General features: G+C 34.4%; 1 protein-coding gene across 2 annotated transcripts in view; it reads left to right on the top strand.

Moving 5' to 3' along the window:
* SSBP2 (single stranded DNA binding protein 2) overlaps nucleotides 1-27,947 on the top strand; it is a 291,176-nt gene that overhangs the window by 234,251 nt on the left and 28,978 nt on the right. The window contains exons 7-10 of one of the 2 annotated variants that reach the window (XM_077759863.1): nucleotides 5,952-6,018; nucleotides 6,736-6,806; nucleotides 13,202-13,293; nucleotides 19,394-19,442. In XM_077759863.1, coding sequence (XP_077615989.1) covers nucleotides 5,952-6,018; nucleotides 6,736-6,806; nucleotides 13,202-13,293; nucleotides 19,394-19,442 — 279 coding nt within the window. The remainder of the gene's footprint in view (nucleotides 1-5,951; nucleotides 6,019-6,735; nucleotides 6,807-13,201; nucleotides 13,294-19,393; nucleotides 19,443-27,947) is intronic. The other variant, XM_077759864.1, reaches the window with a different exon arrangement.

Below are 27,947 nucleotides of genomic sequence, written 5' to 3' on the forward strand. Positions count from 1 at the left end.
CTGTACTAACTTTTATTACGATGATGTAAGGTGATCACATGACTATGTGATGAGATGACGTAAGGTGAATGATGTAAGCACTGTGGCATAGCTTTTAGGCTGCTCTTGACCTTCTGACAACATGTCAGAAAGGGGATCATCTGTTTTTGAGGACAAAGGTAGACCATGGCCCTGAAACTACAGAAAGTGAAACTGCAGATAAGGGAGGACTCCTGTATTAAATCTGTTTCTTCTCATCAGGAAGGATTAATAATAATTTCACAAGATGTTGTAAGCATTGAGTGAAACAATAAATATAAGGAACCACAACTGTATATAGATACTATGTTTGTTATTATTAAGCACTCTTATCATTAATGTTACTTTCCCTGTCAGGGTGAAGATCTTTTATACAACAAAGAATGTGTGCCAAATTTTGTGATTAGTTAAACAAGTCCAAATGGAATGTGATTAGCATGGTAAAAAAAATATGAAAATAATACCAACCCACAAGGTGTATAAATTTATTTTTCCTGATATTAAAATTTTAAGAAATGTAACAATTATGGTCTTGTTGATGCCCAAAACCATCATCTGGTAATCCCAGTACTGATACAAATCTTTTAAAAGTTAGAGATCTGACTTACCAAAAGACAAACACTGAAGACTAAAGAGTTAAGTTTAGGAAAAGGACATTATTTTGAAAGACAACTTGATACTGATCAAGATTCCTGTGGGATTATCTTTAGTTTTAAGTGATGAATAGAAACTAAAAGACAGACTTGTCAACTATTCTGATATTCCAAGATAAACAAAAAAAAACTAAAATTTTGAAGAAAATGGTTTCCAGGGCTAAAACATGACACTTTAATGAGATTTAGAAATTCAGAAATCAAAGTCCAGAGTATACGATTTGGAGACCTAAAAAAAGCAAGAATTCCAGACTCAAACAATTGAAGATCATGCTAATTAGTCACATATTTTCTGTGTTCCTAATTTATTTTTTTAAATAACTTTTGACAGTGTTGACTACTTCTGCATTTATAAAACTCTCCTTGTGCATTCTGGAGAGTTGGTCTTGGTCCACTTTCTAATTTCATACCTATTCAGTTTGTTTTTTTCCTTACCTCTCATGGGTATACTTTTTAATTTTTTAAATGTTTATTTTTGAGAGAAAGAGACAGAGTGTGAACAGGGGAGGGGCAGAGAGAGGAGACACAGAATCCAAAACAAGCTCCAGGGTCTGAGCTGTCAGCATAAAGCCCAATGAGGGGCTTGAACTCACCAGCCATGAGATCATGACCTGAGTCCATGTCGGACACTTAACCAATTGAGCCATCCAGGCATCCCTCTCCTTGATGTTTTTAAAGAATTATATTGTTGATCTTTTTTCTTCTCTTTGAAATCAATTGAATTCATATGACTTTATCACTGAGGATTTCTAAAATTGCCCAATCTAAACTTTATTTCTTTCATTCATCCAATAAATACTTCTCTGAACCAATAGGCATAGATAGGTTACACTTGCTCAGAGTTTACGGTCTTTTGGAAATACAGAAAGGAAAACAAGCTGTGATTGTGTTTAAGTTCTGTGAAAGTGAAGTATAAAATCTTATAAAGGCCCATAAGGGGCGCCTAGGTGGCTCAGTCAGTTAAATGTCCTTGATTTCAGCTCAGGTCATGATTTTATGGTTTGTGGGTTCGAACCCCACATCAGGCTTTGAACTGCCAGAGCAGAGCCCACTTGGAATTCTCTCTCTCCCTCTCTGTCTGTGTCCCTCCCTCCCTCTCTCTCAAAAATAATTAAACACTAAAAAAAATTTTAAAGCACATAACAAGCCCTTATCTCCCTTGTATGCTAAGAAATACAGGGAGGAAGGAAGAAGTGACCCAGAGGTTACAAAAAAAAGAAATGTTTGTTGTAGTTGGGAGATCTGTTATATTGAGCAAATAAATACATTGCTTGAGGAAAAAAAAAAGATATTGAAGACAATGAAAGCCGGATTTCCTGCTGTTGGAGAAAGCATTTTAAACCTAAAAAAGAAGAAGATTAAATATAGTCCTGAGGTTTTACATTGGAATTAGAGCTATTGACTTGGTGTTGGAGAATATGGATTTATGGTATGTGTGTGTACCACATACACATACACACAGATATAGAGTTAGTTACAGATGTATATGTGTGTGCATATAAATGTGTGTACATACACACATAGTCTTTTAAATTTTAATTTATTTTTTTAAACTTACGTCCAAGTTAGTTAGCATATAGTGCAACCGTGATTTCAGGAGTAGACTCCTTAATGCCCCTTACGTAATTAGCCCATTCCTCCTCCCACAACCCCTCCAGTAACCTGTTTGTTCTCCATATTTGAGAGTCTCTTATGTTTTGTTCCCTTCCCTGTTTTTATATTATTTTTGCTTCCCTTCCCTATGTTCATCTGTTTTGTATCTTAAAGTCCTCACATCAGTGAAATAATATGATATTTGTCTTTCTCTGACTGATTAATTTCACTTAGCATAATACCCCCTAGTTCCATCCACCTAGTTGCAAATGACAAGATTCCATTCTTTTTTATTGCTGGGTAATACTCCATTGTATGTATGTATGTGTGTATATATATATATATATATATATATACCACATCTTCCTTATCTATTCATCCATTGATGGACATTTAGGCTCTTCCCATACTTTAGCTATTGTTGATAGTGCTGCTGTAAATATTAGGGTGCATATGCCCCTTCAAGACAGCACACTTGTATCCCTTGGGTAAATACCTAGTAGTGCAATTACTGGGTTGTAGTGTAGTTCTATTTTAAAATTTTTGAGGAACCTCCATAGTGTTTTCCATAGTGGCTGCACCAATTTGCATTCCCGCTAGCAGTGCAAAAGAGATCCTCTTTCTCTGCACCCTCGCCAACATCTGTTGTTGCCTGAGTTGTTAATCTTAGACATTCTGTCAGGTGTGAGGTGGTATCTAATTGTAGTTTTAATTTGTATTCCCCTGATGATGAATGATAGCATTTTTTCATGTGTCGGTTGGCCAACTGGATGTCTTCTTTGGAGAAGTGTCTATTCATGTCTTTTGCCCATTTCTTCACTGGATTATTTGTTTTTTGGGTGTTGAGTTTGATAAGTTCTTTATAGATTTGGATACCAACCCTTTATCTGATATGTTGTCTACAAATATCTTCTCCCATTCACTGGTTGCCTTTTAGTTTTGCTGATTGTTTCCTTCTCTGTGCAGAAACTTTTTGTTTTGATAAGGTCCCAATAGTTCATTTTTGCTTTGGTTTCCCTTGCCTCTGGAGATGTGTTCAGTAAGAGGTTGCTGCAGCCAAGGTCAAAGAGGTTTTTGCCTGCTTTCTCCTCAAGGATTTGATGGCTTCCTGTCTTACATTTAGGTCTTTCATCCATTTTGAGTTTATTTTTGTATACACATAGAGTTTTGAGTACAATATCTACTGAGAGAGCCAAAAGGCAATGTACCCAAGTTACCGTGAGCACTCTGAGATCTCATATCTTGATGTTTCCATGTTGTCCTCCACTAGAAGGAATCAGGGCTCTGGGCTCTTGGGAGTAAGGTCTGATTTCAGAGTTAGGCTAGAAAAAATATGAGATGAACTTGGACCATCTTGTGCCAGGAAGAGAATGCTCGAAGTATGATGAGGATATGTTAAAAGACCACAAGAGCTATCTTGAATATTGGAGCACTAGCCAAATCTTGAATATTTGAATATTTAAATAAATGATGATAGTAATAGATTACAACCCATTGATTAAAATAGGAAGAAAGAATGAAAGAAAGAGAAATAGAAAGAAATATTCCTTACAGTAGATGCCAATTAAATAGCATAGAAAGAATGATAGACATGGAATATCTCCATTTGGCAACTTTCTTAGTACTTAGGAGTTGTCATTGGATACTGGTGGATTGATAAACTATTGATGATAATTGAGATGCTGACAATCTTGGAATAGCTCTAATGCTAAAAATAATCAGTTACTAAGGGGAAAAGTAATGACCTTATTGTGTAGACACTGGTATTGTGTCTACACTGGTAGACACTGACATGATCAGATGAGAAAAGTTAACATCCCAGTAATAGGATGAGTCAGCATCAGGTGCCTCTGATGGGATTCACTGAGAAGAGCCCAGCATCATTGCTGCAGTATTCCTTCTAAGAAAATAGGGCCTGAGTCTGAGACATGAAGAGGCATCAGAAAATCATCCCTTAGAATTTAAGACCCCTTCTCTAAAAGTGTTGACATGACAGAGACTAAGAAATAATTCTTGCTTGGAAGAGGGTGAAGAAATACAACATATGTTCTATGAGGTCCTGGTCACAGAAAGTAAAAAGAAACATTGCTGAGACAAATGGCAAAATTTGATTGAGGTCTGTGGCTTGTATGGTAGTGTTGTATCAGTGTGGATTTCCTGTCTTGGAAAGTTGTGTTATGGTTATGTATGGGAATATCCTTGTTTAGAGAACTATACTCTGAAGAACTTAGAGGTGATGAGGCATAATTTCTGTAGCTTGCTCTCACATTGTTCTGAAAAAAAGTGAGGATAATAAATATATAGAGAAAGAAGGAGAAAGGGTGATGGGGTGGATATGAGGAAATGTCAACAGCTGGGCAATTGGTGTCACACTATATGGGAATCCTTTGTACTGTTTGTGTAAGTTTTCTATAAGTTTGAAAATTAAAAACATACATATACACATTTTTAAAGCAAATGGAGAACTTATACCAGAATGGGGTTAAATGGAAAAATTATGTTAGGAAATGATCCCTAAACTGAGATCTAATATGTCAGCAAAGGGCACCCTTTCTTGAGCTCCTTTAGAAGAGAGATTGTTTAGTTTTAGTTAACTTTTGTTTTGTTTTTAGTGGTTGGCATTTAGATATCATTGATTAAATGCATGAATTGAAAAAAGCTGAAGGAAGTTTTCTATGGCTGGAAGTTAGAATGTGAGTGTGGCAATGGCAAGAAATTAGGCTGGAAAAGTAAGCAGAGAACAGACCATATAGTAGCATATGTATTTGGTGTGCTTGTAAGGAAATAAAATTTAAAGAATTACAAAAATGGCTTAAGAAAGGCAACTCTCTACTGTATCCCAAATGACAACAATTAAGAAAACAGTTTTGATCTGATATATAAAAATTTTTAATATTGAATTTCTTTCAAAATGTTTGAAATTTTTAACTAATTAGATAATCTGCTTTAAATTGGAAGAGCGAGCCTTTATAGATATTCTTGCCAGTCATCAGGATTGCATATACCTGTGAATGAATACATGTATACTTCAAAGGATCAGCAAATTTAAATCATGTATAGTTTGGTCCAGCTCTAAATGCTGCTCAGACTTAGAAACTCATGATTCAGTATATGTTTAGTCACACACCCTTCATAAAATAAACACTGTCTGTTAATCTTACTCCCTTTTTCAGTTCTAGTTCTCTTTTTTCCATTCAGTCAAATTGTTTGAACTTAACTAGAGTATTATTTTTCTAAATAGTTTCTTAGGGAAAGTGTACCCCCCAAAAAGTTCATACCAAGTCCTGCTGCTATTATAATGCCACATGAGTAAAATAATCTATAGAATGTAGAGAGATTACATTAAAGAAGCAAAATTAGTTATTTTAGTACCCTTAGTAAATTAATTTAGGGGAAAGGCATAATACTTCTCAGGAAGAAATAGGCAGTTTTTGCTTGGGTACTTGTTCCCAAGAAGTACTTACTTTATTTACCACAAAATTGGCCAAAGTAGAATCTTTTAGAACTAAGAACTTCTATAAGGATATAGAGCTATAAAATTTATAAATTAATGTGAAATATAAGAAATTTCATGAAATACTCAAATGTACTCTGTAATTATAGGAATTTTTAAAAAGAATTGTTAAAGCACATATTTTGTAATTATTTACAATATTTCTTTTTGTTTGGTTTTACATAATATGCTAGGCACTTGGTGGTGTCCCAGGAAGTCAGCCATTACTTCCAAGTGGAATGGACCCAACTCGACAACAAGGTGATTACTTTAAAGTAAAAGTAAAATTGATGTGCAGAATCCCAAAGGAAATCCTTTATTTTTTAAGGACAATTTTATGTGTTTATATGTTCCATAATTATACCAATTGCATTTCTGCAGGTAACAATGGCCAAGTGACTTACAGTTTCAGCTTACTCTCACAATCATGCATGATAGTAAGGGAGGTAATAATATAAGAAACAGAGTAATTAAATATCCAAAATCCATATTATAACTAATAATTTCTAAACCTTTTATGTAACTTCTAACAAATGTAAATTTAAATGATTATATCACATATGATTTCTTCTGCCTTTTTCAGATAGGTTAGTCCATCTGACAGATGAGCAGGAGGAAAGAAGATGCTCAGCAACTAGTTGCTTGATTAGTTTAACAAATCAATAATCAGGTCCAACATAATAAGTACCACAGATATGTATGGCTCTAGTACACTGTTCCAAGGTAAAAGGAGCAAATCGTATGAGAGATGTATTCAGAACAGACTAGGAAGAAAAATTCAATCTCAGTGAATGGAGAGTGTGGGCAAAGAGTGAGTAGAGGCCAAAAAGTAGCCATGGAAGCCAAGAAGCAATGATGTCAATAACCCAGTCCCTTACTAAGTAATACTTGTCAGGCAGAGAGGCTGCTGGCTCCTGGTTTAGCACTCATGCTCATTACTTTGCTAATATCTTTATACCTTTTTTTTCTTTTTTAAAGGACATCCAAATATGGGTGGGCCAATGCAGAGAATGACTCCTCCAAGAGGAATGGTGCCCTTAGGACCACAGGTAAATAATCAGCACAAAAGTTAGACACTGAGTTTTCTGCCTTCATCTTATGTAAACAAACTATATCACTTGCTGGCTTTTATTATGCATTAAAGGCTTGATATAAGATAATTGTTAGGCTCTTAAGGAGCAGAGTTATCTGTGACATGTCCAAAATGATGTAACAACAATCCATATTTTAACAGGTGCTATTGCTTATTACTTTAGTACATTTGAAAAAGTATGCAGAAATACATTACAATAATTATTATAAAAACTATTAATTACCTTTTTGTTAGCTATGCTGAGGAAATCTAGAAAAATCATAATAATTATTATAAAAGATAAGCATATAAGTAAACCAACTGAGCTATTAAATAGAATAAGCAGCATAAAATATATTTCTAGAAGTCTTTTAAAGAATACCGTTGACTACTTATTATATTCATATTCATAGAATGTGAAAACAATAGCTATTTAGAAATAAACATTAAAATGGGCATTAGTGAACAAGCTTAATCCTATCAGTGTATATCAGATGTTAGACTTCTTCTCTCTCAAAATTTCCCAGAAGTACCCAATATGAGTTTGAATCTGTCCTACCTATGGTGTTACAGGATATCATTTACTTTTGGTAAAACATCCTTTTGTCTCTCTTGGGAAAACTGCATGAGGTAGAAATTAATGTTATAATGTTATATTTCAAGGAAGCTAGCCCTAAATCCAGAATTTTAAATTTCTATCTTATGGGTCAGAGGTTAGTATGTCATAATGCTGGCTAAAAGTGAATTAATATATTTTCTTCTTTCCAAGAATAGCTTTATAAGTGACAGTTTTAGGAACTTGTTTCATGTATCTACTGTAAAAAATTAATATGTTGTTGTGTGCCCAAAGGAGTCAGAAAATTAAGATTCTAACCCTGAGATAACATGAGTTAGACCTAGGAGTTTCTGACTAACATACAATTACATAGATAGATAGAGATAGAGATAGAGGAGATAGAAGTGTATTGAAACACAAAGGGCATATAACCAAAATTTTCAGAGATACTGTATTTCATTAAAAAAAATAAAACCTAATATGTAAATATCTGACATTCTCAGTCTGAAAAAAAGCAATTTATTTAGACTCCGTTATTTCCTATGTATTTTCTTAAGATCTTATAAAACTGATTTAGACATATAAATGATTTTCCCCTATGTCTACTCATGTTAGGGTTAATAACGTATGTGATCAACCATCAGAAGCCATTAATATCAATTAGAATTTATAAGACCTATAGGATATTTCATTGACTCAGTATATATTTTAGTTATTAATGAACTAAGCCAATTTGACTATACAGAATTTGAAGGATTTTCCCCCAAAATTTTCATAATAGATATATTTTATTTTTTTAATCTCTATTTTTGAGAGAGACAGACACAGAGAGCAAGTAGGGGAAGGGCAGAGAGAGAGGGAGACACAGAATCTGAAGCAGGCTCCAGGCTCTGAGCTGTTAGCACAGGCCTACCAAGGGGCTCGAACTCATGAACCGTGAGATCATGACTGAGCTGATGTTAGATACTAAACCAACTGAACCGCCAGGCACCCCTAGAAATTACATTTTAAATATAAATAAAAATGTGGTGCCTATAATTTAGTTACCATTCTTCATTCAGTTCATTGATTTTTAAACTCTTTAAGGTTTTATCATCCCAAACCAATATTTTCAATACTTTTAAAAGCTAGATTCTGATTTAAGAGTCAGTTTTGCAGTGTTTGAAAGATATGCCAATGGTTACTTAAGCTATATGAACACTTAGATCTCATTTGAAAATGCAGAAATAGAAAGCATACCGGTCTTTATGATTTATAAATACCTCGCTGTATCTAGCTGTTTATGTGTACTTTGTTTTAAGTAAATTATAATAAAATGTAAAACAAATTTCTGGTATATAATCTCTTACTGATGAGTTTTATTATAATGTAAGTGTGAATTCTTTGTGTTTCAAACTCAAAAAGAGTAGTTTATTTCTGCCATTTGGATTAGTATCCTTGCTATTTATTTCGTCATAATTTGAGGTAGATAAATTGTTTTGCTCTGAATATTTCAGAAACAAGAACTACCTACAATAATGTCTTTAAATCACAGTATACAGAGTGTAAATGGTTAAAGAAAATTATTTATACATGCCATTACTTGAAAGAAAAAGAAATTCTATTAATATGAGTGGCAGAATAGATAAAATGTGAGGTAAAATAATTTGGAATGAGGGATTCTTTTGAGATATTTATCTATAACACCTGATATATGAAACATATGCATTATAAACTGTGAGGTCTGTAATAAAGGTTATCTGTGTTTTTTGAAGGATAATGAAAAAAACAATTCTCATAGCAGGTATCTAACCATACAGATGCTACCCAAAAACATAATGCATCTGCTTTTTTTCTAGTTGAATTATAGAAATAGTCTTTGTAATGTTTTTATCCTTTTACGCAAATAAAATACAACTCTTTTTTTATCATAGATATTATTTCCATAATATTTTGAGCTTAAGACCAGTATAATGGAGACAGTAGTTATATGTTGGAACAATTGAATTGCTAGAACAAAGAAATATATATCATCTAATGATTCTTAGATAACGCCAATTTAGGCAAATACACACCTAGAACATAGTAAACATGCTTAATGTTTATCACATAAATGAAGAAATAAAAGTTTGCCCTTAATCCTGACATATTTTTCCTACCCCTTTGCCTATTTTAAATTTTAAATTTAAATTTTAAAGTTCAGTGATAATACATACAATTATCTTTTAATTTAAAAAATCTTAATACCATATTTGAAGACATTTTTCTACTTGCTTTTATAATAAGATATACTTAGCTTGTCTGTATTCTTATGCTCACCAGGTTCCATGTGATTAACAGAAAAATTCACCAAGACTGTATAGTTAGTTCTTGGTCTTCCAGAAACCTGAAGGATAAATGAGTTGTATACATGTAGGAACATATTATGATTCCCAAATCAAATACCTGGCTGGGGTGGAGAAATGGTGAAATAGAAATACATGATAAGTTTTGTCATGTAAAGAGAGTTAACTTTTTATTTTCAAATTTAAGATAGGAGGTAGAATTCAGCTCAGTAAAGGGAAGAGCTTTCTAGAAAGTAAACTGCCCAATCACGGAGAAACTCTGTATAAACTTTCCAAGCAGAATCTGAACAGCCATTTTGTCAGGAACATTGCATTGGAAAAGAGATTAAACCAGATGGAATTGTAGAGCTGCCATCCGCTTTAAAATTCAGTGATTCTAAATTAGCTCTTACCATTCTGCCTTTGTTGATACCACTTGGAAAGCCAGTTGTTATTCTTTCTTATCTTCCTGTTTTCTTTTGCCTCACATTATTCACAAAATGAAAATATTTTGTAAATCCATCAAATTACATATTGGATAATTTCTTACTCATTTTCTGTGATACTTGAGCACTGGATATACCAAGATGAATAAAGATTCTACCTTCAAGGTACTTACTGTTTAGCAAGAGACACAAATACATAAAGAAAAACCGTTATGCAGTAGAAAAAAGGTCTAGAAAAGAAATATGCATACTCGGTCAGGGAATCATTACACAAACAAGCATATAACTCTGTTATGGTTGAGGGATCAAAAAAAGATGATGAGAAGAGGGCTGATTTAAGTTGGTCCCTTATTAATGGCGACAAGAAGGAGCAGCTACAGTTTTTGAGCACATGGTGTCATGCTTTTAAATGCACTGACAACTATGATAGTTGTTTTAGATGATTTTGTTTTGTCCTCCAACAAGCATGTAAGACATGATAAGGAAATTAAAGTTGAGTTGACAATTGGAACAACTGGCCCAATGTGTGGCCCATGATCACACATATAGAAAGAGGAGGGGCAGGGGCGCCTGGGTGGCTTAGTTGGTTAAGCGTCTGACTTTCGCTTAGTTCATGATCTCTCGGTTCGTGAGTTCGAGCCCCGCGTCGGGCTCTTGCTGACTGCCAGCCCAGAGCCTGGAGCCTGTTTCGGTCTGTGACTCCCTCTCTCTCTGACCCTCCCCTGCTCACGCTGTCTCTCTCTCTCCTAGAAATAAATAAAACATTAAAAAAAAAAAAAAGAAAGAAAGAGGAGGGGCAGAGGAGATGGGGGCAGTGGCAACAGAAGTTCAAATCATTATCTTTCTATATCCAGACCTATAAAGAAAACTAATGTTTCCCTTGATACAATGAAGCAGATCTTTTCAGATGAAAAATGAAGGGAGACTTTTCTTTTGAAGCATTTGTATTATAGTCTACCATCCAGATTTTATTTCTAATGGCTAACTTTCTTTTCAGACTTCTTGCTAATACTGCTGGTGCCACTGCCATGCGTGGTCCAGAGGTTAAGGGAAATAACCATCATTTTAACTAATGACTCAAGTGTGGATAGAAACAATTCTGTCCCATAGCACATACAGTTGGGATGTTTAAATAAGATTTCTTGAAAGTAAAAGTTAATAAACAACAAGAAGAACACATAACTAGGTAATTTATACACTGTGGCTTACTCTCTGGAGTTAACAGTCTCATGAATATTTCCTTGTCATCTTAGCACCTACTACACAAAAGGCCATGCTATGAGTTACCATGAGTGTAAAAGTGCATTGCATGTTTCTGAACCACAAAAAATCCAGTAGGCTGGATGGTATAGTCGGGAGTAGGGGAAGAAGGTGAAGATAATAGGAAATGAATACAGGAAATGTAGGCTAGGGCTGGTCTGTGAATACATCATAGAGCTGTGCTGTGGAGTAAACATTTAATAGGCAGTGTGAGTCAAATGGCTCATAAGTGACATAAATAGGACTGGGTTTTAAGGGTTTTTTTTTAATGTTTATTTATTTTTGAGAGAAAGAGAGAGTGCATGCGCCTGAGCGGGGGATGGCAGAGAGCCAGGGAGACACAGAATCTGAAGCAAGCTCCAGGCTCTGAGCTGTCACCCCAGAGCCCTATGCAGGGCTCAAACCCACAAGGTCTGAGATCATGACCTGAGCCAAAGTTGGATGCTTAACTGACTGAACCACCCAGGTGCCCTTTCTAATCATAGTTCTAGAGGCAGCATGAAGATAAATTGGGAGGAGGGAAAGGCTAAGTCAGAGAGACCAATGAAGACAGTATATTAGTCTCAGTAAATGACAAAGATTAGTCTCAGTAAATGACAAACGCCATTTCACAGGTGGAAGCAATAGACTTCGGTAACTGACTGGATTTAGGAATTCAAATAAAAGGAAGAGACATCATTGAGATCCCAGAGGTTTTTAGCCCAGACTGTTATACAGCAGGTGATGCCTCAGCACTGACTGAGGAAAACAAAAGGAAGAATGCAGTTGTGAGAAGAGAACATTGAGTTTACTTTTAGATATGTTGAACATGAAGTGGTATCCAGATAGAAGCAATCCAAGTGAAGTTCAGTGTAGGAGTTATCCAGGAACTTAGGAGAGACATCATGACAAAATTTAAAACATTTGGAATTCCTAAATCATTGTTGAACTAATGGTAGCAGATAAGATTACCCATAAGTGTGTATTTAAAGGAATGGTATGGCTAGAACTTGGAGAAAAGCAACATTTAAAGAGTTGGCAAAATAAAAGGAGCCAGCAAAGGAAATTGAAAAGGAGTAGTCAGAAAGGTTGGAGGTATAGTGCTATGAGAGAGCCAAGCATGGAATCAGTTGATAGTGTCAAAATGTATTAACATAAGAATGTTAAAATAAATCTTTTGGCCCTAATGGAAACTAAAGTAAGCTAATACGATACGCATGTTAAAACACTAAAAATGTTTTCTCCTTTGAATGTATATAAGAGAAATTAACAGAAGCCTACTGAGTTGTATAATTCACGTATACATACTTTAGTTTTCATATATTGTTGTGTATCTGTGTATTAGTACATTTCTCTATAGGATGTATTATTTTGTAAGCAGAAATAGTTTGCATTCAACTTTCTTATGTTGGGTTCACAGTCTGGTTTTTTTCCTTCAGACTTTATGTAATTGTTCTGGGCCTGATAATTTCAAACATGTTGACTATGTCTTTTCTTTAAAAGCAGAGTTTTGGATTTATAAAATGTTTCATTTGAAAAACTTCACTGTTGTACAGATGTTAGGACCTTAATAAAGATATGTTGAATATTATAATTGCAGTTGTACCTTTATCATTTAACATGCTCCAGTGATCTTACATAGTCATGTAGTTTTTAAATGACACAGACCAAAGTAATTGTTGAAATAGAAGCAATAGTTCAAGAGTGGATCCTTCAGAGAAAGAATTGCACAGGCCTTATCCAATCAGGAGTTATGTAGGGAAATCATTAACCTGCTCTCCTTTCTTTCCCCCCTCCTCTTTGGTTTTGTTTTTTTGTTTTGTGGTAGTCTGACCCTTGGTTATCATTACAGAACTATGGAGGTGCAATGAGACCCCCACTGAATGCTTTAGGTGGCCCTGGAATGCCCGGAATGAACATGTAAGCAAAATGCCATATTATCATGTTTAGTATTCTATTTTCTGTCTTCTGAAGTCACACTAATTTGCAACACACTTTCAGCTCCTCAATTTCTGTGTAGTATAAAATGAAACTAGTGTAAATGTACGAAACATGAGCCATGGTGTCTGCCTCATTTTCACAACATACTCTGTTTTTCTTCCTTCCCTTGCAACCTTTAATTTTTTCCATTTTCAAATACCAAATGCCAACTTTTAGCCTGGTTTTCATGTTTCATTTATTTAATTAAAAATGAGGTTTTTTTTTTTTACACATAAGTACACAGTCTCCATATAGTCTATACAAAATTATAAAGAGATGTGGACATGAGGACCAGGACTTCACTCCATAGAAGCAGACAATTGATACTGACTTCATTTTAACAGATACTTAATGATTCCTAAAAGTTGTTAATTCTTATATATGAGTCTTTACTTTTGCTTTGTTGGGACTACTCTTAACCCAGCAAGAATTCTTTTCTGGTATTATCTTCTATATTTAAAAAAAAAAACAAAACTTTCCATACTATAAGGTGAAATTTTTTTCATTTTCTTTTTAAGTGTATTTAGTTTGAGAGAGATACAGAGAGAGTGAGCAGGCAAGGGGCAGAGAGAGAGAGGAAAGAAAATCCCAAGTAGGCTTCACACCATCTGCACAGAGCCCAGCACGGAGCTTGATCCCACGATATGAGATCGTGACCTGAGCCAAAATCAAGAGTCAGATACTTAACCAACTGAGCCATCCTGCAGCCCTGATGGGGTGAATTTTTGTTTGAAAGATAAGATGTGCTTGCGTAAGGAGTAAACTGATAGTATTTTGGTTTGTTTATTACTGAAAAGGACTTTCAAGCCCAAAGACAATAGTTGTTTCTATTACCCAAAATAATGCCATCTATTAAGGAATTTTAATTTATTTTTCATTATCTAACTTGCCCTCAAAGTTCCATATATACCAGGTGCTTGTTTGTGACGTTCATTAATTCACTAAAGGATCAATTCCATCATGTGGCCTAAAGAAAACTTACCAGAAATCATGAAACCTTCCATAGAGGGTTATAGGTAGTTTCCTCTAATATATGTTCCCATTAGTCTATGTTTTGGTTACTTACATATCAAATTAGACAACTCTGCCATCACTTAATGGCATTGAAGATATAATGAGACAAGCTTCTTTGATATAGATAGGGATTTTTGTAAGTTTCTGAAACCATTTTCATGGAAAGCAATTTTGCCTAAAATAGAAAATAGGTTAATAAGTGGGTACCAGCCAGACTCAAAACTAACAGAACAAGGGGAAAAAAGTAGGTCAAATTTTCCTATCACGTCTTTTTAAAGTAAAAATGGGTAGACATGAAGTCTGACTTTTCTTAAATCCCTCAAAGGCTTGGCCTTTATTAATGGTTGTTACAAAAAGGAGTGATATTTTATGCTTAAATCAAAAGCTGCAACTCTTACCAGTAGGATTTAGATGTATATTAAATTTACCTAACTGAGATTCTGACTTTAAAATGCAATAGTATTTAGGGAATATAATTTTGAATACTATGTATAGATATAACGAGTATACATTTTGAGTATTATGATCAATTAAGAATTATCATTAAATGGTAAGCTTGTACCTAATGTCATTTTGTATAACACACTTCATTGTAATTAGCCATGTGGTCAACTTTAGATCAACCTGTTTTGTGTTAATATAAAAAAAAGGTATTTTTATGTCACTATTAAGAGACTCAAGATACTGCTTAAATTGTCTGGTTCTTTTCTCATATACATATAAACAAATACATATGGGTACTTTAAATTCCCTAGACTATGGAGATTAAAAATATGGTTGGAATTTTTAATATGATTACTTTTGCTGATATTTGCATTTGGGTTTCTCACTTAAATACACTCAGATGCTTTAACATATTTTTATTACATAATATTGTACTGTTCATATAATTTCTGTTTTTAAAGTAACTAAGCCTTACAGACTCAGATTTCCATTATTTCTTACTATTGATTTATTTGTAGTCTATATAATTTTCAGTTTTCTATAAAGTAGGATATTCTTCAAGAACAACGAAAATGTAAATATTTCCTTTTAACAAAGAAGTTCTAAAGTATGGAAGATCCAACCAAAGAGAATAATTCATGTATTGATATTGGCCCCAGAAAAGCAAAAGTGAATTTAAAGAGACATAAAAAAAATAAATAAAACGTATTATCTCCATTGTATTCAATAGAGTAAACATTATTGAAATTCACTTCATAACTTAGTATCTTTAAAACAGATACTAAATTTGTGTTATCGCAAATAAGTATTTCTAACTAGTATTTGTGACTTTTTTCACGTCACTTTTTTTTTACATGTTGGGTAATTTAAAAATAAAGGTAAAGGCATTAGAATAGTGTTGCTCTAAGCTCTATTTTTAACAGCCTAAGATATTTGTGTATTGGAGTCAGGTGGGACCTGCCAGCAAATCATATCTGGATGAGTTTTCTTTAGCTTGTCACTTTTTCTTGTTTGCCATGAAAATATAATGACGGCTCACTAAAGTAATTAAGTACTGTATTCTAACCGGCAAACTATTTGCAACAAAATTTTGATAGTTTTATCTTGAAAAATATTGGTTGTCTACACAGAAAATAATTATTCTGATATAATTTTTATATTTCCATGCTCTAAACTCAGGGTATTAATAGTATCATCTAAAATTAAAGTCAGATCATTCTTTTACTATTTCTCTAACTACTGTTGTATTTGTATAAATAAAAGCATAATATCAATTTCAGTAATTTAAAGTAGAATTTACAGACTACAGCCACAATGTAAATATTTTCATCTGCATTATGGATAAGCTTTTTAAAAGAAACTATATTTCTGAATTACTCACATTTTTACAAATTTCCAAAGAGTTTAGGATTCAACATTACAGCATTTCTAATTCAACTTTGTATACACTGGTATTTTATAAAACTAAGAGGACAAAGAATTTCAAAGGACCTAGACCTTGTTCTCTTATAGAATGATAAAGTTTTTGTAGTTATTATCTTGAAATAAAATGACTGCATAGCAAAAAAGGGGATTTTTCTCCACAGTAATCATAGTTACTTTTATTTTATCATGTCTGTATACCCCTACCAAAAAATACATGCTTCTTTTAAATTACATTTTTCTTTTTGTCTTTTAAATAAGGCTACCTTGATTCTACTTCAAACCATACCTATATAGAAATTTCCATTCAAAATAACTCCTGTATTATAGTTTGTAAATTACCTTCTTGATAATACTGATGGTTCTCAAAAGGAGTAGGAATTACTGAGCTTATGTAGTTTTTCTAATAGAACTACTCACTAATAAAGCCCCCATTTTATTTAGCACTATTTGTGAAACTAAATGTTTTCAAAAACAATAGTAGTGTTAGGGGAAACTTAGCTTATCCTTGTGAGTTATGTTTTTAAGGTTTTTTTTTTTTTAATGTTTATTTTTGAGAGTGAGAAAAAATGAGCAGGGTAGGGACAGACGCGGGGAGGAGGGGACAGAAGATCTGAAGAGGACTCTGTTAATAGCCAAGAGCCCGATGTGGGACTCAAACTCACAAACTGTGAGATCATGACCAGGGCTGAAGTCAGACACTCAACCAACAGAACCACCCAGGTGCCCCCTCCGTGTAAATTATTAATACTTAACCTATCATATTAAAATGAAAGGAGGGCACTGGATGGCTCAGTCAGTTAAGCACCTGACTCTTGATTTCAGCTCAGGTTATGATCTCATGGTTCTTGAGATAGAGCCTTGTGTCAGGCTCTGCACTGACAGCATGGAGCCTGGTTGGGATTCTCTCTTTCCCTCCTTCTCTGCCCCACCCCTGCTCACGCTCTTTCACATGGTCTCTTGTCCTCTCAAAATAAATAAATAAACATTTAAAAAAATAAAAAATAAAACACAATATGATATGAAATACATAGTGTGCTGAGACTAGATTAGTATTTGTCAAATAACTGAAATGTGTAAAAGGTACTGTTACTGATAATATAACATTTAACATTTAATTTAATGCTGTTATTTATTTAAGTAAAATGTTTAGTTATTTAACATTTAATTTAGCATGTTAATTTAACATTAATTTTTAAAATTATAAATAACATTATATTTAATCTTATACAGTCCTATTTTAAAAATTATGAGATAATTATCATCTTAACATTGTTGTATACAAATTTTTGCCATGATTTGGATATAGCATTTTTTTTAAGATAGAGAGCCTGCAAGTAGGGGAGAGGGAAAAAAGGGTCAGAGAGAGAGGGAGAGAGAGAGAGAATCCAAGCAGACTCCATGCTCAGCACAGAGCCCAATGCGGGGCTCAGTTCCATGACCCTGGGTTGATGACACATGCCGAAATCAAGAGTATGACCCTCAACTAACTGAGCCACCCAGGAACCCTTGGATATAGCATGTTTTTTATGCTATTTTAAGATAAGTATTTCCCAATTTCTTTACTATGTTTTATTTAGCATCAAACAAATTATGTGGACTAACATCAAACAAATCAAATATTTCACTTGGTCAAAACATATTGTATGTTTTACCTCACTTTCTGTCCATTAGGACATTGAATCCTATATGTAAGATCATCTTTCTAAAGTGTTCCAGTAATTAATTGTAAAATCATCATCATCATCCCCATCTTAAAGAGGCAGTAGTTTCCAGAGACAGTACAAGTACGTACCTCTCATCTTCTCCTGTGCACAGTATTTTGACCAGCTCCTCTCTGGGATCTTATTTTCACCTTTATTCCTCAAGCAGAATTGGGGGAAATTGTATTTGGGTACCCTAATAGAGCCCAGGGAAAGTATTTTCATGTACTTCCCTGGTGTTTACATCCCTGGGGAATTAATTCCAAAACAAAATGAAAAATAGTTCTAAGTAATCCAACCAAACATGGGTAATACAGCTAATTTGAACAACTTCTATCAAACATATGAGAATTTCAGGTTTAAGGTCCCTACAATAAGAATCAGGGGACATATTTTTTTATTAAAAATTTTCTGTCTACCACAGTTAGAGAGAAAAGGGAATTTTGAGTGACCCTAATTACAGAGAACCTGCTAACAGTAGTCTACTTTTTATCAAGCAGTATTTATTCAGGTATGCTTAATATTAAAACATGAGTACAGGAGACCTTTTCACTTGATTTTGGTTTTAAAGATTCATGTCCTTTTAAGCTATAGAATACAAAACATTATCCACCACCCTAAAATGAAATAATATACTGACTGACACTGGCTTAGATTATTTCCTATTTTTCCCAAGATTTATTCTGGCCACTGTCTTGAACAACAATTATGAAAACAAAAAGAGTGATCCCTTTTTTAAAAAGTAAATTGTCTAGGCACCTGACTGGTTCATTCGGTTAAGTGTCTGACTGTTGATCTCAGCTCAGGTCTTGATCTCAAGGTCATGAGTTCAAGTCTTGCAATGGGCTCAGCACTAGGTGTGAAGCCTACCTAAAATAAATAAATAAGTACATAATTATAAACTGTCAGTAGCACTGAAAGAGAGATTAATACATAGATGTATAAGGTAATCTGTGAGTCTATGAATTTTTTTAAAAGAAGTCAAATTTAGTTATTTTTATGTACATTTATACATTTGTAGTTTAATAAAGCAATCATTTTATAGATATTGATATTTTTAAAATAATTTAATTTTAATTTTGAATGATATACAGGTGGCAGTTATATTTATGTCATAGGATTATGGTTTATATTTATTAAAAAATTAGTGGTTTTACCCATGTTTTTTACTGTTATAAGTGATTATCACTTTTAGTAGTTGTTAAAATAACTGAACTTAGGGGCGCCTGGGTAGCTTAGTCGGTTAAGCGTCCGGCTTTCGCTTAGGTCATGATCTCGCAGNATTAAAATTTTTGATTTAAGAAATAAAAAGGCTGTGAAAATAAAGAGTAATTTCAGTGCTGAAATAGAACTTAATGGTAACTAAATTGTAAATGTTATGCTTTATGATTTGTTATTGCATATTGTGAAACATTCAAAGCCTAAGTTAAAATTTCACTGATCATATTGTCTTATAGGGGTCCAGGTGGTGGTAGACCTTGGCCAAACCCAACAAATGCCAATTCAGTGAGTATATATATATATTTAATTTTCTTTGCACTTTCTAGCATTGAACAACAAAAATCTGTTGCTTTTGAAAGCAACTTTTTAAAAAGTAATCATTCAAAAATATATTTTGCATATATATTTTTAATATGTGTAATTTTTGAAATGATGTAATTTTTTTACTTCACATTAAAACATGCATTCTATGTGGATAAATAGACTTCCAAAATTAAAATAAAACGTGATTTAGGTATACCACAGTAGCCTATATTTATTATAATATATATTTATCATAAAATGATTTGATCTTCTAAAATAACTATGATAATCACTAAGTGGCCAGATAACCTCAATCTATACCAGAGTTATTATGATTATACGTATTGTACTAGTTGCCCCTAGGTTTGCTCTCTCCCTATTCCAGGAAGCAAGGACATGTTTGCCCTATGCCTGTTGGCTGAATTGGTGTTCCTACACGTCTATCTGTGTATCTGACATGCTGTGAATTTTCTTTACATGTTTTGTGATAGTGGTTTAACTGCACAAATATTTTTCTCTCTTAATAATATCACATGAATATAGGCACAATATGAAAATTAAGCTTTTACTCTTAAAATTGATATGATTTTAATTTAATGATCCTGGTAATGTTTTCCCTTCTTGACTTTGAACCTTTGAATAACTTCAGTATAGAGAGAGGTCTGCTGTGTACTTTTGTGTAGTGTGGGCACAGTACAAAGGTTCCTGACTCAAGGGAGTCAGTAGGGTACTAAAATACAGCTTGTGCTCCACTTGTAAAGTCTATGAGTATCTGGCCCAGCAGGGATGCCTTTCACTAATATGCACAGAGGTACCGTCATTGACTAGCAATGACCTTACTGCTAAAAAAACATGAAACTGATCCAGTGTTTAAGGTTAATTTAAATTTCAAGAAAATTTGAAGTGATGTATGTGTGGTATAGAAAGAAACATCCTAAATTTATAGCTATTCTAAGGCCGAATCACTTTCTTCTCAATTAAGTAAGCAATTATCGTATTTTTAGAGAAAAAAGTAATTTATATTATCTTCCTGTCTCTTAGTTTCAGTAGCTAATTGAAATACAATTTTGAGTGGAGAGAGTGATGATCTTGATTCCATTTGGGTCTTCACTGTAGTATTTAATCTTAGCAAATTTTTCTTTTTGGTAATTAAAAAAATTTAAATATTTATTTTGAGAGAGTGAGTGTGAGCAGGGAAGGGGCAGAGAGGGGAGAGAGAAAGAAAGAGAGTGAGACAGAGAGAAAGAGAGAGAGAGAGAGAGAGAGGGAGAAAGAGAGAATCCCAAGCAGCCTACACGCTAAACACAGAGCCTGGAGCAGGGCTCCATCTCACGACAGTAGTTGACATCATGACCCAAGCCAAAATCAAGAGTCGATCACCCAGCTGACTGAGTCACCCAGGAGCCCCTCAGCAAATCTTTCTAAAGTACTGTTTAGCCAGATTATGTTATAATGTGAATATCTTTCCTCTCCAAAATTCTTTTAGTTTGCTTATATGCTTTGAAGAGTTCACATTCCTTTTGCTTCTTGCTATCTGCCTTTCAAATTCTTTCAAGATTTCACTTTAAAATGGCATCTGGCTAGTAGCTCAAGATAGAGTTCTTTCAACTCCCTATTAAAATACCCATAAAGGTACAGGAAAAAACATTTTTTTCTGACACTGAAAACTGACAGTCTTCCTATTGCTAGAATCTGAAAAGACTTTTTATTCAGAATCTGCATGTCTGTCGAAACTGGATTAAAAAGCACAATTAATGGAGTACCTTAACTATGTGAGCCTTCTCACCTAGAAGCAAGAAGACTTCTCTCCTTCCTCACTGTCAGCTCTGTCAGCTGTCCCTCTCCTGCCCATTGCAGGCGGCCAAGTGCAATTCACACCTGCCACTGCCTGCCTCCAGCAGTACCTCCTTTTATACACTCACCTGGAGACTCTGTCCCCCAAAAACTACTTGGGAAGGTGGGCAGTCAGATTTGATATTGAGGATGGTGCATTGTACCAAGCAGGTATATTATCCTAGTAAGAGTATTAGATAGAGGCAGAGATGGGGAGAGAGTTCTGCATTCTGCTGTTAGTTTTGATGCATTCCACCTCTTCATAACTTCATAGAGTGAAGCACTGTGGATAGGAGAAGGTACTATATTGGGTCAGCAGGTCTGCATTACTTTAGATCCTGAGAAACACTAGAGTAGGAGGTATGCATATCAAACTGCCATCCAGTAGTCAGTATGAAATGGGTGTTTGACTAGCATACATACGTGTGAGACATAGAGTTGAAAATAATCCCTTGTGTTAATATGTATCATTTGTGGATACATCTCCCCTCACTCAAAGAAAGGTGAATAGGGAGGGGCGCTTAGGTGGCTCAGTTGGTTAAGTGTCCAAATTCCGATCAGGTCATGATCTCATGGTTTGTGAGTTTGAGCCCCACATCAGACTCTGTGCTAACCGCTCGTAACCTGAGCCTGCTTCAGATTCTGTGTGTGTCTCTCTCTCTGTGCCTCCCCCACTCATGCTCTGTCTCTGTCTCTCTCTCAAAAGTAAACTAACATTAAAAAAATTTTAAAAATTAAAGGAAATGTGAATAGGGAAAAAAAATAGGAAGGGCCCAAAGCTTTCTCCTCAGAAAGAGAAAGGGGGTCATCATCCTGAGTACAGAGAGACAAAGTATTCCTCTGAGAAATGATTTATTATGAGAGCAAGAAAAAAAATCATTAAAAATGATGACTTTCTGACAAAAACATAAGCCTTAAATAAGGCTTATTTAAGCCTTATGTTTAAGAGGGATTTTTTTCCCCCTAAAGACTATTGGTTATATTCTAGCAACAACTCACCTATACTGTTTTGATTTCCAAGTTCCTTAGACTTCTTGTCCTTATTTGTAACTACAAACACTTTTTATTTTGTATCAGTATAGTAAGTCTCTGAGTCTTCAAGGTCATATGTTAAAGTGGTTGATTATTTTGTTTTTTCCTATTTTCAAGTATGTCTTATATTTGTTTTGTCTTATATACTTTTTTCCTTTTAAATGTTTATATCAAAATAACTTTAGATTTATAGAAAAATTGCAAGAATAGTACAAAGAACTCCCATTCATCCTTAACCCAGATTCCCAAGTTATACAACACTTGCTTTATTATTTCCTTTCTCTGCTTGTACATATTTTTTTTCTGAACCATTTGAGCTGTATTTAAGTTGCTGACATGATGACCCTTTATCCCCAAATACATCCATGTATGTTTACTAAAAACAAATACATTATCTTTCATAACTGCAGTTAAGATCAAAATTAGAAAGTAAACATTAATGTAATGCTGTTCTCTAATCTGCAGACCTCACTCACTTTCACCAGTTGTCCCAATAATCTGCTTCATAACAAAAGAAAATCCTAGTTCATTTGTTACATTTAACTGTCATGACTCTTTGTCTTTAATCTAGGACAGTTTCTTAGCTTACCTTTTTTCTTAACCTTGCAGTTTTGTTTAATGCAAATCAGTTATATTATAGAATATGCCATAATTTTGTTTTATCTGATGTTTCCTCATGATTAGATTCAGGTAACATATTTGGTAGGAATACCACAGAAGGAATGTTGTGATTTTCTCAGTGTATCATTTCAGGAAGCATGTGATGGTGATTTGTCCCATTGCTCGTAGTGTTAACTTTGATCCTTAGTGAAGGGTAGTGCTTGTCAAGTTTCTCTCCTGTAAAATTACTGTTTTTCCTTTTGTAATTATTAATTTGTGGAGACATACCTTGAAACTACAGTAAATATCCTTTTCTTCCTCATACTTTCACCTGCTACTTTTGCCATCCATTGATGATTGATGCTTTTTTGCTATGTTGGTTGCCAAGTGGCTGTTTTCTGTCTTTTCTTCTCCATTTATTAGTTGCCTCTACTACAGAGCTTTTCTTTCTTCATTCATTCATTCATTCATTCATTCATTCATTCATACCAAATGTGCTTGTTGACTCATTTTATTCAGTAGGTTTTTGATGCTAAAGTCACTCCATATTTAGCCAGTAGGAACCCCTTCAAGCTGGATCATGTTTCCTTTTGACATGCTTCCATTATTCTTTGAGCATTTTGAAACTCATCTTGTGTTTTCCCAGTGTTGGCCCTGAAACAGCCATTTCTTTAAGGAGCCTTGGTTCCTTTTTAATGGAGAGTGGTAGTTGGAACTCAAGAGAGTGATACAAATTCTAGAAGCTCCCCACAGAAATAACTAAGATACAGATGGATGTTCATACATTCCTATACACATCTCTGTATCTTTCTGCATCTATCTATATGTACTAAAACCATGAGTACACACTATTGCTTCAATTTCAGTCCAACACAACAGGATATATTATAGATTTTCTGTTTTTTACTTCTTTGAAAGTAAGAAATCTGCCTACCATTATGTACAATATATTTATTTATTTACTTAATCTTTATAAATCCACAGTTTTCTGTTATAAAAGTATTTTAATCAAAAATGGTTTGGTACCCTTTTATATGACAGTAGAAAAAAACATTTTTAAGGAAAAATTAATATTTTTAATTTGGAATAAAAGTATGACTTTCACTTTTAACTTCCTTTGACCTGAGCATTACAATATTAGCCTCAGATTCTTATTTGGAAGTTTATTTACAAATCCACCAGTGAATTTTCCTTTTTATACTTTTCAAAGGAACTGCACACCTGAGTTTACCACATTCTAATCATTAAGTAGCAAGCATTTTTATTGAAAATATCTTAATTATCTTTGGAGACACTTATAGTTATAAGGTACAGAGAAACAACCAAAGTAGGCTTATATTGAGAGCGTATCACTGGATTATGTATCTAAAAAGTCCAGATATAAATTTGGGGGCACATTTGATTCCAAAGATCCAGATAATGTCATTAGCACCTGGTCTCTATCACTTGCCTTTTTTTCCTTGCCATGACAAGAAGACAGTGTGAAGCTCCAGACTTATATCCTCAGAACTCTCAGTTAAGTACAAAAAAAGCTCAACTCTTTATCAAGTACATAGAGGTATTGGGAATAACCAATTGAATTAGATTTGTTTAGCTTGGGTCATATGCTCATTAGATTGTTTAGCTTGGGTCATATGCTCATTATGACATGAGGGTACAGTGCTCTTTCAGCTAAGCCAAGGTCACACACGTCCAACTTTACACACGTCAACTTTACACTGGCACAGATAATGTCTTGATGTTGCCCTCTCTGGTTTCTGGTAAACCAGTGCTTCTAAGGTAGTTTTAAACTTCATGGTTGAAGAAAGCTACTTAATAAAAATGTTGATAATCTTTTTTTTTTTTAAACAACCCAGAAATACCTGGGTGGCTCAGTCCATTGAGCATCAAACTCTTGATTTCAGCACAAGTCATGATCTCATCGTTCATGAGATTGAGCCAGCATAGGGCTCCACACAGCTTTGGAGCCTGCTTAAGTTTCTCTCTCTCCCACTGTCCCTCTCCCCTGCTTGTGCTCGCTTGCTCCCCCCCTCTCTCTCTCTCAAATTAAAAGCAAACAACTTTTAAAAGCATATAACTCCAAATCTCTAGCTACTCTGCTCTTCCCTTGCTACCACACCACTGTCATGTATATTAGGAGTCAGGATATTTCAGAATATCTAAATTATCAGTCATCACAGCTCTTGAATTACCAGTCTCTTGAATTATCTGTCTAAAGGATTCTTCTAATTCTGTGATTTTGATCTTTAGCTCTCTGTTCTTATCTTCTACATATGCATTTCATCTTTCAATTCATGTTAATGAATACTTTGTATGGAGTCTAGAGAAGGGAAGGAGGAGATTAATTAGATTGGGAAAATTGGGACACTACATGTAGAGAAAAGCTTGTACAAAAATAAAAGAAGAAATGCAGGAAATGTTTGAGGAAAAATTATTATACTGTTAGTGTATAGGGGGACAGATTGTTTTGGAAGGCATGGAAGGTGACAAAGCTGAAAAGAGCAAAAGGGGGCCCCGGTGTGTTCAGGACTTTTGAATGGAGAAATATGAAATTTATCACCTGTGTAGGAGGGAGCTGTGTTTTAGGAAGATAGAATATGAAATGGATGAAAAATAGTAAAATGAAGTTAGGAGATAATAGTAATGGGCTTTATAAAATGTTATCAGAGCCTGAGGTAGAGTGGTGATCCAAGGAATAATGGGGGTGCATTTCACACATAGAATCAAAAACACCTGATGACCTTCAATTTGGGAATAAAAAGGAAAAAAAAGTTGAAGGTGATTTCAAGTCTTTGAATTCAGATATCAGGAAGAGTGGGAAAACGCAAACTCAGCTGGAAATATAGGAAGAGGAGGTTTAGAGGGTAAACAGTGAGTTTTGTTTTTAGAATATTAAATCTATCACTAAATCTAATAGAATCCTAGATCAACTGTTGTGTCTAGCACAGAACGGAAATGTATTCCATTGAAGCTTTATCTCTAGTTCTAATCCTGGTAAATTCTTGACCCATGTTTCAAAAAAAATCTGTTGATCAGATCTACTTCACTGTGCACTAGTGCCTTAAAACTCAACATGTCAGAAGTTTCCCCAAATTTGACCCCTTCCTAAATTTCCTACATGTAAATTAGTAGCACCATCATTCACCTACTCACCAAGTTGGAAACCTAGGAATTACCTTAACTTTTGCCTTCCCCTGTCCACCACACCTAGTTTGTCACCATGCCCTGCCAAATACATTTGTGAAAAGTCTTTCAAACTTTCTTACTCCTACGTATCTTCATCAGTGCTGCCTAGAACACTCTATCATTTCTTACCTAGACCTTTTGCAATAGACTCGTAACTTGTATTTGTATTCTGTGATACCTCTAGGGTTATCTTACTAAAATATAAATTTGAATATGTCGCTCTAAAACCTGTGACTTCCTATTTCCTACAGTATAAATTCACCAGTCTGACCATACATGCTTATCATTTATTTTAGTTTCCTATAAGTACCACACTGTAGCAGCTGGGTAAAATTATATGCAATTTCCCTAATAACCTATGTGCTTTTATATTTCATTTTTCTGTCTGTCTGTCTGTCTTTCTCTCTCCTTCTCTCTCTCTCTCTCTCTTTCCTTCCTTCCTTCCTTCCTTCCTTCCTTCCTTCCTTCCTTCCTTGGTGATCCTTCCCTTTGTCTTTCTGGTGATCATCTACTCTCTGTAAGTTAGCTACCCAGATCAAATATGTCTTCTGTACCCACATCGTTCTTCTACCTACATTTTTACATTTTATGTCTCTCACACTAGGCTGTCAGATGCTACTAGTAACTTTCAAGAGTGTGTGTTCAGTAAAGTGCTACTAGGGGTAGGACCCCAAATGATCTTTCTCTTTTAAAGAGGGTATCAAAGAATATGAAGTAGAAACAGCAACTATAAGCCAAAATTAAAGACCTTGACAGGACAAACATGGAAAAAAAGCTGAACTACATGAAGTAACAATTTTTTAAGTATTTTTAAATGTTTACTGTATTTAATTGTGTTTGAAGGAATCATTAAGAAGAAGAAATTAAAAACTATAAAATAAGCAAGGTCTTAGGAGAATGAGATGGGGCTAGCTTTGGAAGCAAACAGAAAGATTATCTTTTTTCGACCTGGATGAATAGATGAAAATTTTAATCTATAAATATGGAGTGTTGCATTGAAGATGAAGGTATAGCAAGAATTTGATAGATTTAATATATGACACAAGGGCAAGCTATCAACTCAGGATGTTATAATCACCTTGAGAGCCAGCTCATGAAAGTCAATTGTTAAGTATTCAGGAATTTTTTGAGCTGATTCCTAAATCATTGGTAGCTTACAAATAATCCTGTGAAGAAATAGGCAAAAGACATGAATAGACACTTCTCCAAAGAAGACATTCAGATGGTGAACAGACACATGCTCAACATCACTCATCATCAGAGAAATACAAGTCAAAACCATAATGAGATACCACCTCACGCTTGTCAGAATGGTTAACATTAACAACTCAGGCAACAACAGATGTTGGTGAGGATGCAGAGAAAGAGGATCTCTCTTGCACTGTTGGTGGGAATGCAAACTGGTGCAGCCATTCTTGAAAACATAATGGAGGTTCCTCAAAAAATTAAAAATAGAACTACCCTATGACCCAGCTATTGCACTACAAGGTATTTATCCAAGGGATATAGGTGTGCTGTTTCAAAGGGGCACATGCACTCCAATGTTTATAGCAGTGCTGTCAACAATAGCCAAAGTATGGAAAGAGCCCAAATGTCCATTGACAGATGAATGGATAAAGATGTGGTATATATATACAATGAAGTATTGCTCTATGATCAAAAAGAATGAAATCTTGCCATTTGTAACTATGTGGATGGAACTAGAGTGAAATTAGCCAGAGAAAGACAAATATCATATACCTTCACTCATATGAGGAATTTAAGACCCAAAACAGAACATAAGGGAAAGGAAGCAAATAATATAAAAACAGGGAGGGGAATAAAACATAAAAGACT

This window comes from Crocuta crocuta, unplaced genomic scaffold (genome assembly GCF_008692635.1).
Source record: "Crocuta crocuta isolate KB4526 unplaced genomic scaffold, BGI_CrCroc_1.0 scaffold162, whole genome shotgun sequence".
NCBI classification, from domain to species: Eukaryota; Metazoa; Chordata; class Mammalia; order Carnivora; family Hyaenidae; genus Crocuta; species Crocuta crocuta.